The 11786-nt window shown below is 46.7% G+C and overlaps 1 protein-coding gene across 2 annotated transcripts in view; it reads right to left on the bottom strand.

The window, feature by feature from the left end:
* Positions 1-5050: 5050 nt before the first annotated feature.
* The window catches only part of LOC119435068 (stress-activated protein kinase JNK), a 63685-nt gene continuing 56949 nt past the window's right edge, over positions 5051-11786 (bottom strand). For both annotated transcript variants that reach the window (XM_037702037.2, XM_037702034.2), the window contains 3 exons: positions 11500-11563; positions 9461-9550; positions 5051-7605 (listed from right to left, as the gene is read on the bottom strand). In XM_037702037.2, coding sequence (XP_037557965.1) covers positions 7505-7605; positions 9461-9550; positions 11500-11563 — 255 coding nt within the window. In that variant the 3' untranslated portion in view covers positions 5051-7504. The remainder of the gene's footprint in view (positions 7606-9460; positions 9551-11499; positions 11564-11786) is intronic.

Raw genomic sequence — 11786 nt, 5'->3', positions numbered from 1 at the left:
TGACACCACGAAATTGACCACCGTCCCTTTTTACCTTACCGGAATTGCCCACTTGTGGTTTCGCAACCACGAAAGCGAAGTCCCAAGCTGGACTGTGTTCAAGACAAAGTTCAGCGAGGTCTTCGGCCGCCCTGCTGTTCAAAAGCTTCGTGCCGAACAGCGTCTGCAGTCGCGCTCTCAGCAGCCTGGTGAGACCTTTACGAGCTACATCGAAGATGTCATCGCTCTCTGCAAACGCGTCGATGCATCCATGACTGAGGGCAATAACATCAAGCATATCCTGAAGGGCATCGACGAGGATGCGTTTCAGATGCTGATTTCAAAGAGCCCCTCGACTGTTGGCCAAGTTATTGAACTCTGCCAAAGCTATGACGAGCTCCGCCATCAACGCCTCCTCACCTGCCGTCCTGTTCCCCATCAGGAATCGTTGTCCGGCTTGACCTCTCCTCTTCACGATTCCAACCTCCTCTCGCAGATCAAGGCTTTCGTCCGGGAAGAAGTTGCTCGCCAGCTCTCCCTTATGTCCAACCCGCCGGAGTCCAGTTCGTCCCTTAGTCCGACCCTACGACACGTCATAGAAGAACAAGTGTCCGAGGTCTTTCCTCTGGAGCGGGCGCCTCAACTCACCGCCCCCCTGACTTACGCCGACGCCGTCGCACGACCACGCCCACCGACGTACCGGGCTCCGCCTCCGATGCCTAGCCCTGTTTTTATTTCCCCGCCACCACGACCTCCAGTCCATCGAGCAATTAATCCCTGGCGCTCCAGACCGCGATTTACCTCTTCCCCGCCCTAGCCTTCAACCAGTTTCTGACCGCCGTTCTCCTTCTCCTCGTCGTCGCTCGCTCTCCCCGATGCGTCGACGTCCCTCTACCGCTGACACGGAAAACTAAGTGGCGCAGTTCCCGAGGCAAGAACTGCGTCATTGTCGCAACGCTCAAGCCCTCTTCTTTCGCCGCCCAACGTTATTGATGTCGCTGTTGAAGGTGTCTCTGTGCTTGCCGTCATTGACACAGGTGCCGCCATATCTGTGATTGCCGAAAAACTATGCCGCTCAATACGAAAAGTTACGACGCCTTTCTTCAGTCCATTACTCCGCACGGCCACAGCACAGCACGTCCAGCCGGTGGCTGCGTGCACCGCCAGACTTGAAATTCAAGGAGTGCTCTACATCGTCGAGTTCGTCGTTCTTCCCCACTGTTCCCACGATATTATTTTAGGTTGGGATTTTCTCTCTCGTCACCAAGCTGTTATTGATTGCTGCCATGCAGAAGTCGCCTTCTCTTCGCTTGGCAATGCCATATCTGACGACGTTTCGCTTTCCTGCACCAAGTTATCCCTCACTGACGACATCCAGATACCTCCGCACGCATCCGTTCTGGCACCTGTATCCTGTTCCATTGCCTCCGACTCTACCGTACTCTTCACACCTTCCACTGCTTTCGTTCGTCGCCGCATCTCACCACTCCCAACCGCGCTGCTTGGCCTTCAAGCAGGTGCGACTCACCTTCCTGTCTACAACCACTTCCCATTCCCGATTACGTTGCTTCGCGGTGAATCTCTCGGCACTGTGGAGCCTAATTACGACACCATTACCGCGTTGGAACTTCCTAATGGATCGTCCGAGGTCAACACCCTCTCCGGTTGTCCCGTACCTGCCACATCGCCTGAAGACGTTTTCAGTCACGTCATCGACAACGCCTTAAACCCCAAGCAGCGTCATGACCTCCTCCGTCTCCTCGACAAATTTCGCCCTGCTTTTGACAGCCATAGCACTTCTCTGGGTCGAACGACGACTGTATGCCACCGGATTGACACCGGTGCTCACTCACCGCTACGGCAGCGACCATACCGCGTATCTTCGACAGAACGACGCGTCATTGATGGGCAAGTAGGTGAAATGCTCAAGCGTGGCGTCATTGAACCACCCGACAGTCCATGGGCATCGCCAGTTGTTTGTTAAAAAGAAGGATGGCTCGATCCGCTTTTGCGTGGACTACCGTCGCCTAAACAAAATAGCCCGAAAGGATGTTTATCCATTGCCACGGATTGATGACGCCTTAGACTGCTTACAAGGTGCAGAGTTCTTTTCCTCCCTCGATCTACGCTCTGGTTATTGGCAGGCGCCTATGGCTGCAGATGATAAGCCTAAAACAGCTTTCATCACACCAGATGGCTTATACGAATTTCGTGTGATGCCATTCGGCCTTTGCAACGCGCCCGCGACTTTTGAGCGGATGATGGATACTATTCTTCGAGGCCTCAAATGGAACACGTGCTTGTGTTATTTGGACGATGTAGTAGTGTTTGCACCAGATTTTCCTACTCACCTTGATCGCTTGGAGCAGGTTTTACGCTGTCTCAGTGACGCTGGCCTCCAACTCAACCTGAAAAAATGTCACTTTGGGGCACGGAAGCTGACAATTCTCGGACATGTGTCGAAGGACGGCGTTCTCCCCGATGCCGCAAAGCTCCGTGCTGTTAAAGAATTCCCAAGGCCAACGTCTCTAAAAGACTTGCGTAGTTTCATTGGCCTCTGCTCGTACTTCCGCCGCTTCATTCGAAATTTCGCTTCGATTATGGCACCGCTGACAGAGCTACTTAAGGGAGATACCAATCTTTCCGCGTGGTCCCCGGCTTGCGACGAGGCCTTCGCGACGCTACGTCGCCTGCTTACAACACCACCGATACTGCGCCATTTTGATCCAACTGCTCCCACGGAAATCCATACGGATGCTAGCGGCGTTGGTCTTGGCGCTGTGCTGGCCCAGCGAAAGCCCGGCTACCAAGAATACGTCGTTGCTTACGCGAGCCGCACTCTTACGAAAGCCGAAGCAAATTATTCAGTCACGGAGAAAGAATGTCTAGCGATCATCTGGGCCACTACAAAATTTCGTCCATATCTGTACGGCCGGTCCTTCGATGTTGTCACCGATCACCACGCACTTTGCTGGTTGTCGTCCAAGGATCCCTGCGGCCGCCTAGCCCGGTGGCAACACTACATTTGCTAGTAGGTATAGCGCACTGATCTCCACTAGGGTGGAGATCAGTGTCCCGAGCACTACGCCGGCAAGTTTCGCACTTCGCCATCCGCTACGGCATCGTCTATCGCCGTAAATAGTTCCGACGGCCGCAAATGGCTGCTTGTAATACCCCGGCAGCTCCGCACCGATTATAGTGTTCTCGATTATTATAGTACACTGTAGCACCGATGTATGCGCCGCTTTCCACGTCGACCCTTCAGTGTGCACACGCTGGTCTCTTCAAGACCTACACCAGACTACGTCATAGGTTTTATTGGCGCGATATGTACACATTTGTGCAAAAGTACATTCGCTCTTGCACAGAATGTCAACGCCGCAAGCCTGATTCTTGCCGCTCTTCTGGACCAATGCAACCTTTGCCGTGCCCGTCATGACCCTTTGACCGGGTTGGAATAGACCTATACGGGCCTCTTCCATACACAGCTGCTGGCAATCGCTGTGTCATTGTAGCTATAGACCACCTCACGAGGTATGCCGAAACGGCCGCTCTACCAGCCGCGACGGCTCGTGACGTTGCCTCCTTCCTGCTTCAACGCTTCGTTCTACGTCACGGCGCTCCCCGCGAACTACTGAGCGACCGCGGCCGCGTCTTTCTCGCCGATGTCCTTCAAGAACTTCTCACTGAGTGCCGCATTATTCATCGCTGTATCACCGCATATCACCCGCAAACAAATGGATTGACAGAACGCTTTAACCGAACTCTTGGCGACATGCTTTCGATGTATGTCGCCTCCAACCACACCAACTGGGACATCATCCTTCCCTATGTCACGTACGCCTACAATACGGCACCCCAGGCAACGACGGGCTTTTCTCCCTTCTTTCTTCTGTATGGCCGAGAACCGTCATTTCCCATTGACACTATTCTTCCTTACCGTCCCGACTTATCAGAGGGTACACCGGTTTCAGAAGCCGCCCGGTATGCAGAAGAATGTCGGCAACTAGCTCGCTCCCTTACAACGCAAGAACAAGCGCTACAGAAATTTCGTCATGACGACGGGAGCCCCCACACCCAGTTTTCGCCTGACGCTCTCGTTTGGTTGTGGGTGCCTCCTACTTCGACATCAGGTGTCTCCTCCAAGTTTGTATCCCGATACCATGGACCCTACCGGGTTCTGCAGCAACCTTCTTCGGTGAACTACGTCATCGAACCTCTGACGCCCCCTACGGACCTGCGTCGCCGAGGCCGCGAAACGATCGGCTCAAGCCGTATCACGAGCCCTTCGTCCTCACGACGCCTTAGGCCTCCTGTGCGGCTCCGTCTTCAGCGAGGGGGGAAGATGTAAGGAAGAAGAAGTGCGTCGTGTAGAGCTCTGCAGCCGAATCGCCAGCGCTACTGTAGTGGGGCTCGTGCTCGACGCTGTTCCTGGTGCGCCTGGCGAAACCTACGCTGTTGCGTCTTCCTGTCGGCGTCCTTCGTGCCGTCCACAGCCGTGCTAGACTTCCTTGTCATAGCACAGGTTATTTCTATATTTTTATGTGACCACTTATGCAATTGTTCCGCAATTTCTTAAAGTGATAAAATGAAACAAGAGTTTGTATTCATTATGCTAAAAACATAAGTAATATGTAGAACACTTGCACTTGGGTTATGCAGCTTTGGCTGCTTCTTTCTGGGGTTTTACGTGCCAAAACCAGTTCTGATTATGAGGCACGCCGTAGTGGAGGGCTCCGGATTAATTTTGACCACCTGGGGTTCTTTAACGTGCACTACAACGCAAGCACACGGGCGTTTTTGCATTTCGCCTCCATCGAAATGCGGCCGCCGGGGCCGGGATTCGATCCCGCAAGCTCGTGCTCAGCAGCGCAACGCCTTAGCTGACTGAGCCATCCCGGCGGGTAGCTTTGGCTGCATAGCCAGAAAGCTGCCCACAGTTGCAGGTCACCATTTGCTACTGCCCAGCAGCAATGCCCGACGCAACGAACAAAGCAGTGAATATGCTAACTTCATGCACATTCCCACTGTTCCTTCCAATTATATGAGTAATGGAGACGAACAACCATAATTCAGTGAATTTTTCTAATTTATTTTCCCTTGGTTTTTGTTGAACAAAAGTAAAAACCAACATAAAATGCGCAAAAACGAGGAAAACAATAACACGACGCCTATGGTGCAAGCGCAGCTTGCGAAGGCTGCTCCAGTGAAGGCCAACGCAAGGGAAATATCTCCCCAGAGGAAACACATGCACACACATGCACACACAAAAGAACTCTCTCCCCAATGGGCGTCACAGTAAAAATCAAAATGTACAATGTGTTTTTTTTTCTGTTCTTTATACAACGTCGTCTCAAAAAGGCAAAAACACTTCACCACCTGTCCTTCAAAAACCTAAAAAAGGGGCTTGTCCATCAGTACAGAGCGTATTAGTGGGACTCTAGAGGAAGTAAGACTATTGCGTATATATATGTACAGACATGGCGGCTAATCCTACCCGATCAGACGAGCAGGAAGAACAGAAAGACTGCATCACCTGTGGGGTGTGCCCCAGACCCTGCAGCTAGTTGGCAAACCTGTCAGTGACCTGGTTCCACAGCTATCAACCTTGCTCTGTCACTCAACTACACAAGAAACAAACATACACATTCACACACTTCTCTTTTAACTGACAAGCAGCAGCTGAACCAAATTGTCTGCCCACCCACACAAAAGGTTCCTGGGGGGTCAAGCCCATGTTAAGCGATGGATACAAGCCCAAGGCTCGGCTGCTGTGTTGGTGCCTCGGCGAAATTGCAATCCTCAATCATAACTCAGCCCACTTTCACACTGCTGTGTTCAGTGCTCTGTAGCAGTTACAGACAATCCTGAATGGCTAACCAAACAATGTAAAAAAAATCCCCTCCTCCAAAATCACACATCACAAAAGTTTGCACACTCATAACAAATGCCTCTGCACTTCCACAAACACTTGGGAGCAGTCTTGTGTATAACAACAAGGATGATAAAAGCACAAGAAATGATTCCCTTCTACATGAAAGTTGAAATGAACAGAATACAGACAAACGACAGTATAAGAAAGAACAGAGTCAGTAGGGCCAACTAACAATCGGAGACAGATGGTGCACACAATACGCAATTGCAGATCCTATTAAAAAAAAAAAGACAATTCCTGTACTAGGATGTCTTGCATGCAGCATGACTAGGTTCCACGTGCCTCGGGCCTGACCTCTGCACTCAGACTGAACAAGCAGCCTCAATGGCCTGCACCATATCTTGCGTTCTGCCACAGCCACTTGTAAAACCTCAAAGAAGTCCACTTCAATTATCACAAAATCTGCCAAAAAAGCTAAAGGCATGCAAATTTCAGCTCCATACAATGAGCATACCGCTCCACAAGCTCTATTCACTGCTAAAAGCAGACTTTTCATCCTCACTGCTTACACCATACTTTCAGTGATGCTAGTTGGCTAAAAGCTGTAACAGAGAAGCCAAACTAACATGCCTGCAAAATTCATTCAGCTGTTGGCCTGAATAAAAGCCTAGTAAGCCTGTCCATTCTTGATAGCTCTCTTCACAACAGATCCCTCAGTTATGAAGAGATAATAAGGACAATAATTTATCTTGCACAATGAGCACGATTCTATTCATTTCTATCATGCACTTTTTTTTCACGATATTTTAAATACATCTGCCTTCTTCAGAAAAAAAAGAGAAAAAAAACATTCAATAAAGACAAGTGCCTAAACACATAACTAGATGCATTCTTTCACGAGCCTGTCCACATGGGTAAAAGCAAAAGAAATAAAATGGCATAAAATAACTTGCGCAGTGCTGCAGCTTCAAATGTTGCAAAAAAGAAACAATTATGAAGGATTCAACAAAACAGGTGTCTCTCAGCTTGTACATAACTTTACAGTTTTCACTGGTATCTGTTTGCTTTCACTGATGTGTGCTTTCCCACCAATGTTAACTGCTATAAGAAAGCCAATAAAAAGCCAATGCCAAGAGCTGCATTTATGGGGCAGAAGTAATGCAACCCCACCTTTGCACAATACGGCTGCAAAGAACTTCAGGAAGACCATGGCCTGTACACACAGAACTGACATGGGAGAAATTTTCTCCAAATATCTTCTTCCCGGGGACACTGCCATAGCCCTTGCAGCTATTATACTGCACACTGCAATCAGCATATAGAATTCCAACATTTACTACTGGTCAAATCCCTAAAGACAATTGTCGTATAATCCATTCATTTGACCTCACTGGGAGAAAAGAAGTTGTAATAAGACAAAACTTATTAAATAAAACCACCTGCCCAACAGCAAGCATGCCCATCGTGTGGGGCCTCAAGATCACTCCATGGCCCCATGTCGTGAAAATCAAGGCAAGCAATGTTGAGCTTGTGGTTATGGAGAAGAAAACTGCAGAGATGGACAGCAAGAGAACAGGTGGTGCACGAGTTCTTCCTCCAGAGGCTTTCTGGATGCGTCTCCCCTCAGCTGTCACAGCTCTTCCCATGCAGCTAGGACTGGTAACGCCGTCGATGGTAGCTGTTTGCTGAAGCCCCTCCATTGGATGACTGGTCCACAGACTGGTCTCCATCTATCACTTCTATTGCACCATCTGCACATGTAACATGGTGCATCAGCCACTGGCAACAAAACAATGTACCAACTGTGCTGGCTTACAAATATGCAATAGGGTAAAAAAATAAAAGAAACAAAGATTAACATTTTTCTACCTCAGGAAAAGCTAATGTTAGTTGTTTCTAGCACCTCCTTCACCCACACCCTTTGAAATGAAGCCAAATGAGGCAACTTTTGAATGCTGAAGCAGTACACAAAAATAAAGCAGAAAAAAAGCAACAAATGGCCACACCAAACAGAGCACCCAACACCTCCGTTGCACATTGCAAGCAAAGCCATGTGAAAAAATCAGTTCCATACAGCAGCAGAGCTAACCATGCTGCTTTGTCTGTGTTTGTACTGCTTCCAGATTTTAGATGCATGTGTTTTGTATGAAAATTTAAAGCGGAACTATGGTTACTTCATTATATTCATTAGTTCATTACAACTAATTTCTTTATAATGAAGCATGACTGTATCCCTGGAAATTCAGTGGAGCACAAAGGAGCTTGTGTCGGGACATTCCTCTGACCAATTTCATGGTTTCTCTGCGTGCAAGTAACCTTTCTAGACATTTCTGTTCTTGCCCTAACGTTAAGCTTAGTACATGAGTAGGCCTCGCTATGACAAAGGTGCTTCAGCCCGGGCCCTTCCAAAATTCAAGTTAAGGAGGCTCAGATGACTCGAGACACGCCCACAGGCTGGGCAAAAAATGGGTGTTCAGGTCAGTCCAAGCCTGTATGCAACAATGTGCCCAAGCGTGGATCATCACCTCATCCACTCTGGAGCAAGTCTGCAAATGCCCAGCATGGCAAGGAATGACTTACAATGTGTTCCACATTTTGTGCTAGCGCAGAGTATGGCCACTGCTTTCATTGGCATTAAAGCACTCCTCTCGAAGAGCGAGCAGCGCAGATTCAACAGTGAACTTCACTGGACAGCAAATTATATTTAAATTGCTCGAATCAATGCGAAAGTGTGACCTTGTGACACAGGCATCAAACTCCCCAGAGAGACCCCTCAGCATACTATAAGTCAGCATCTTCCGGAAGTATATAATTATTATTGAAATTCGAAAGCATATTTTCGTTTACGTCAATCTGTTTATTAAACGCTGTCAATAAATACACACAGTAACAGTAGCAACAAGCACACTGATCCAAACACTCTCCTTGGTTGATGTCAGCTATTAGCCAATAGCATAGCAGCTGCGTATGGGAATCTGCTATATTACGAAATTAAACGTCCAGAAGAGAGTGAAGGGCAGACTTCTGTTGAAATGAGAGTTTAAAAAAAGCGTGACTTTGTGCTCCGCTTACAAGCTCCACGTGCCGTGCACAACTCCAAAATTTGGCTGAGATATTCACAGCAGCGTACGCTATCTGCAGACTTTTTTCACCAAGTTTAATGGGTGGTTCAGGACCTCTTCCAACATTCCAAAGCAACACAGGGACTATGAGATGCCACAATGGAAGGGCTCTAGATTAATTTTGACTACCTGGAGTTCTTTAATGCACACCGAAACCATGGCACAAAAGCGTTTTTGCATTTTTATCGTATTCTATCAATGTTGCCAGGAAGTGAACCCACAGCCTCATGTGTAGCAGCAGAGTGCTTTACCGCTGAGATACCACAGCAAGTAAGAAATCAACTGCTCATTCCACCAACTCAAAAAAAGAAGAAGTAGATGCTTTTTCATTTATGTACCAAGCCCTGAAACAAAACTGTTACAAGCACTGCTGATAGCACTGTTGGAATTCTGATTCAAGGTACTGTAGATTTAAAATGCAAATACTCCTCGCAGCATGGCTAGGTTTTACAATGCCATTATGTTGCAGTATATTGTACCACACCTTGTGAGGAGCCATGCAAAGCATTGCGACCAGGAGTTCCAAGGCTGTTGTGAGTCTGCTCATACTCAAGGACTTCCTTGTAAATCAATTCTGGAAATACATGAAAAGTAAAACAATGCATTTAGTACGCCGCAAGCTTTGTTCGTTTGTTTTATAGCACAAAGGAAACCAGGGCTGTGATGTGCAAGTCACAAAACATGGTAGAAATTCTTACTGAAGTTACATAAGCAATTATAGTTTCACTCCTTGCCTATGTTGCCCTGTGAAACATGCATTTTCACTGAATGTTATAATGGGTTGTAGGGGCATGTGTTGTCTGTATAATTCATGAATATACTTTTGTCTGTTTTACAATATCACAGCTTGTAATTAAAATGCATATTGTAAGCGGTTCTAGACGTTCCGTGCACTTGGGTTGCTGTTTCTTTCCTCAAATAGTTGTGCATTAGATGTGTGTCCTATACATAGATGGACGCCATAGAACCACTTTAATCAAACGCTCTTGGTGGCAGCGGCACATTTTCATTTCACCAAGGAGACGTTGCGCAAGATGAAGTTTGTTATCTTGCAAGTTCCATTCACAGTGCCATTTTGATAAGAGAGCTTGGTGAATAGCTCGAAGACAGCATTTAATTGCCATTGCTGTTTTAGTGACTATGTTATGCGCAGCCTTTGATCCACACTCATCTGCTTTTTCATTACCGGGTATTCCAATGTGACTTGGGACCCTGCAGAGACTAATAGATTTAGTTTCAGGAGTGCCAGATATCACCCTATTAGTGGCTCATTCTCCGATCTTAAGCAGAGGGCTTTTTAATGCACTTAACGATTCTGTGTATATGTTACACAGCAAACTATCATAATTGTTGGGAGAGTTGGTTTATCATGAAACAATGAGCAGCTCAAGCAGACGGCACACAAAAGGACACATTAAGACAGTACTGGCAATGAAGCTCCAACAGTTAAAGAAAAAAAGAGCACCATTTAAATTACTGGACATTCTGCACTTGGAAAATATAGATGGGTGACTCCACACCAAATCAACCAGTATGTTTGACGATCGTAGATATAATTTAAAAATTTCCGTGTGTTTGTGAAGTTCAAAATGCGTTCTCCACGTTTACTTAGCAAAAGTTTTCTTGTGCTTTTTAAGACTTTATTGTCCTTGCCCAGCTGAGCTAGAGGGCTCCAACCAACATTTTTTTGCAAATGTGTGTTGTACGATCCAGTTGTTGAGATCGTGGGTATGGCAAGCCAATGATGTGATGCGACGACCAAAATAGTCAATGTTTTAAATAGCAGAATAATTCGAGTGCTTTTGGCACCGGCCAAAACAAATAACATTGCAAAGTTAGAATTTTTTTCCTCACGCAACACAGAAAAAAACAAAAAAAAAAACAGAATGGTAGCCCCAGCCAACACAGTACAAGTGAAAAATATTTCACGCGTTAAGTTTCAGTAGATCATCTGGGGGAAAAAAATGTTAAATTTATTGTGAAAACTTCTGTATTCAAGGTTAAAAAGTTGCTTTGGTGGTCTGCCTAAAAATAGATGCGCTACATCATTAGATAACCCTACTTCCTTGCTATGCGCGCGCACACACACACACCATTATTCTCGTGTAAGGACTACACTTTTTTGTCATAAATTTAGACCCAAATTTCTTGGGTGAAGCCCATACACGAGTAAAGACAGCAGCCAGAACATACCTAGTGGATCAAGTTAGTAGACAACTTGGGTCAATAGGTATGTCAAGAGGTTAGATACGAACAAACATACCACAAGCTGGGTGAAGTTCTCCAAGGATGCTAATCACATTATTACACCATTGCCATTTTAACTGCTGCTTAACAGCAAGCAATTAGTAAACATCCTGTAATGCAGAGTGCTCTGCAAGTCCAGAGCAGTATCTTTGGTCATTTACAACAGGAATGTAAAAAAAAAAAATCTAACTACCCAATATTACCCTTTTAAGCATAACAACTTGAAAAGCCCTAAAGTGTTTGATGAGGGTATAAAAAAAAGATAACAGCCCTAACCTTTCCACTGCTCCACCGTGTGTTCACGTTCATCTACGGAGTGGTCATATGACGCAGGTGCTGGCTGCAAAGCACACAAAACAAGCACCTATAAAACAGCCACCCCTGCCAAAGCTTTCACCTTGTTCGTACAACCGCAAATACTGCAATAGGTGCACCACAAAAACCAGCAATATTAAGTCAAGTTACAAGCACAAAGAGGTACTACCACAATGTGGCATTCATCATCCAAATACTATTGTGAGTTATCTTTCACATGCTTTATAAGTTAACCAGGAAGCATTCAT

The sequence above is a fragment of the Dermacentor silvarum genome, chromosome 1, assembly GCF_013339745.2.
Source record: "Dermacentor silvarum isolate Dsil-2018 chromosome 1, BIME_Dsil_1.4, whole genome shotgun sequence".
Lineage (NCBI taxonomy): Eukaryota > Metazoa > Arthropoda > Arachnida > Ixodida > Ixodidae > Dermacentor > Dermacentor silvarum.
Note: the sequence above shows the minus strand (reverse complement) of the source record. Positions and strands in the feature narration are given on the sequence as shown.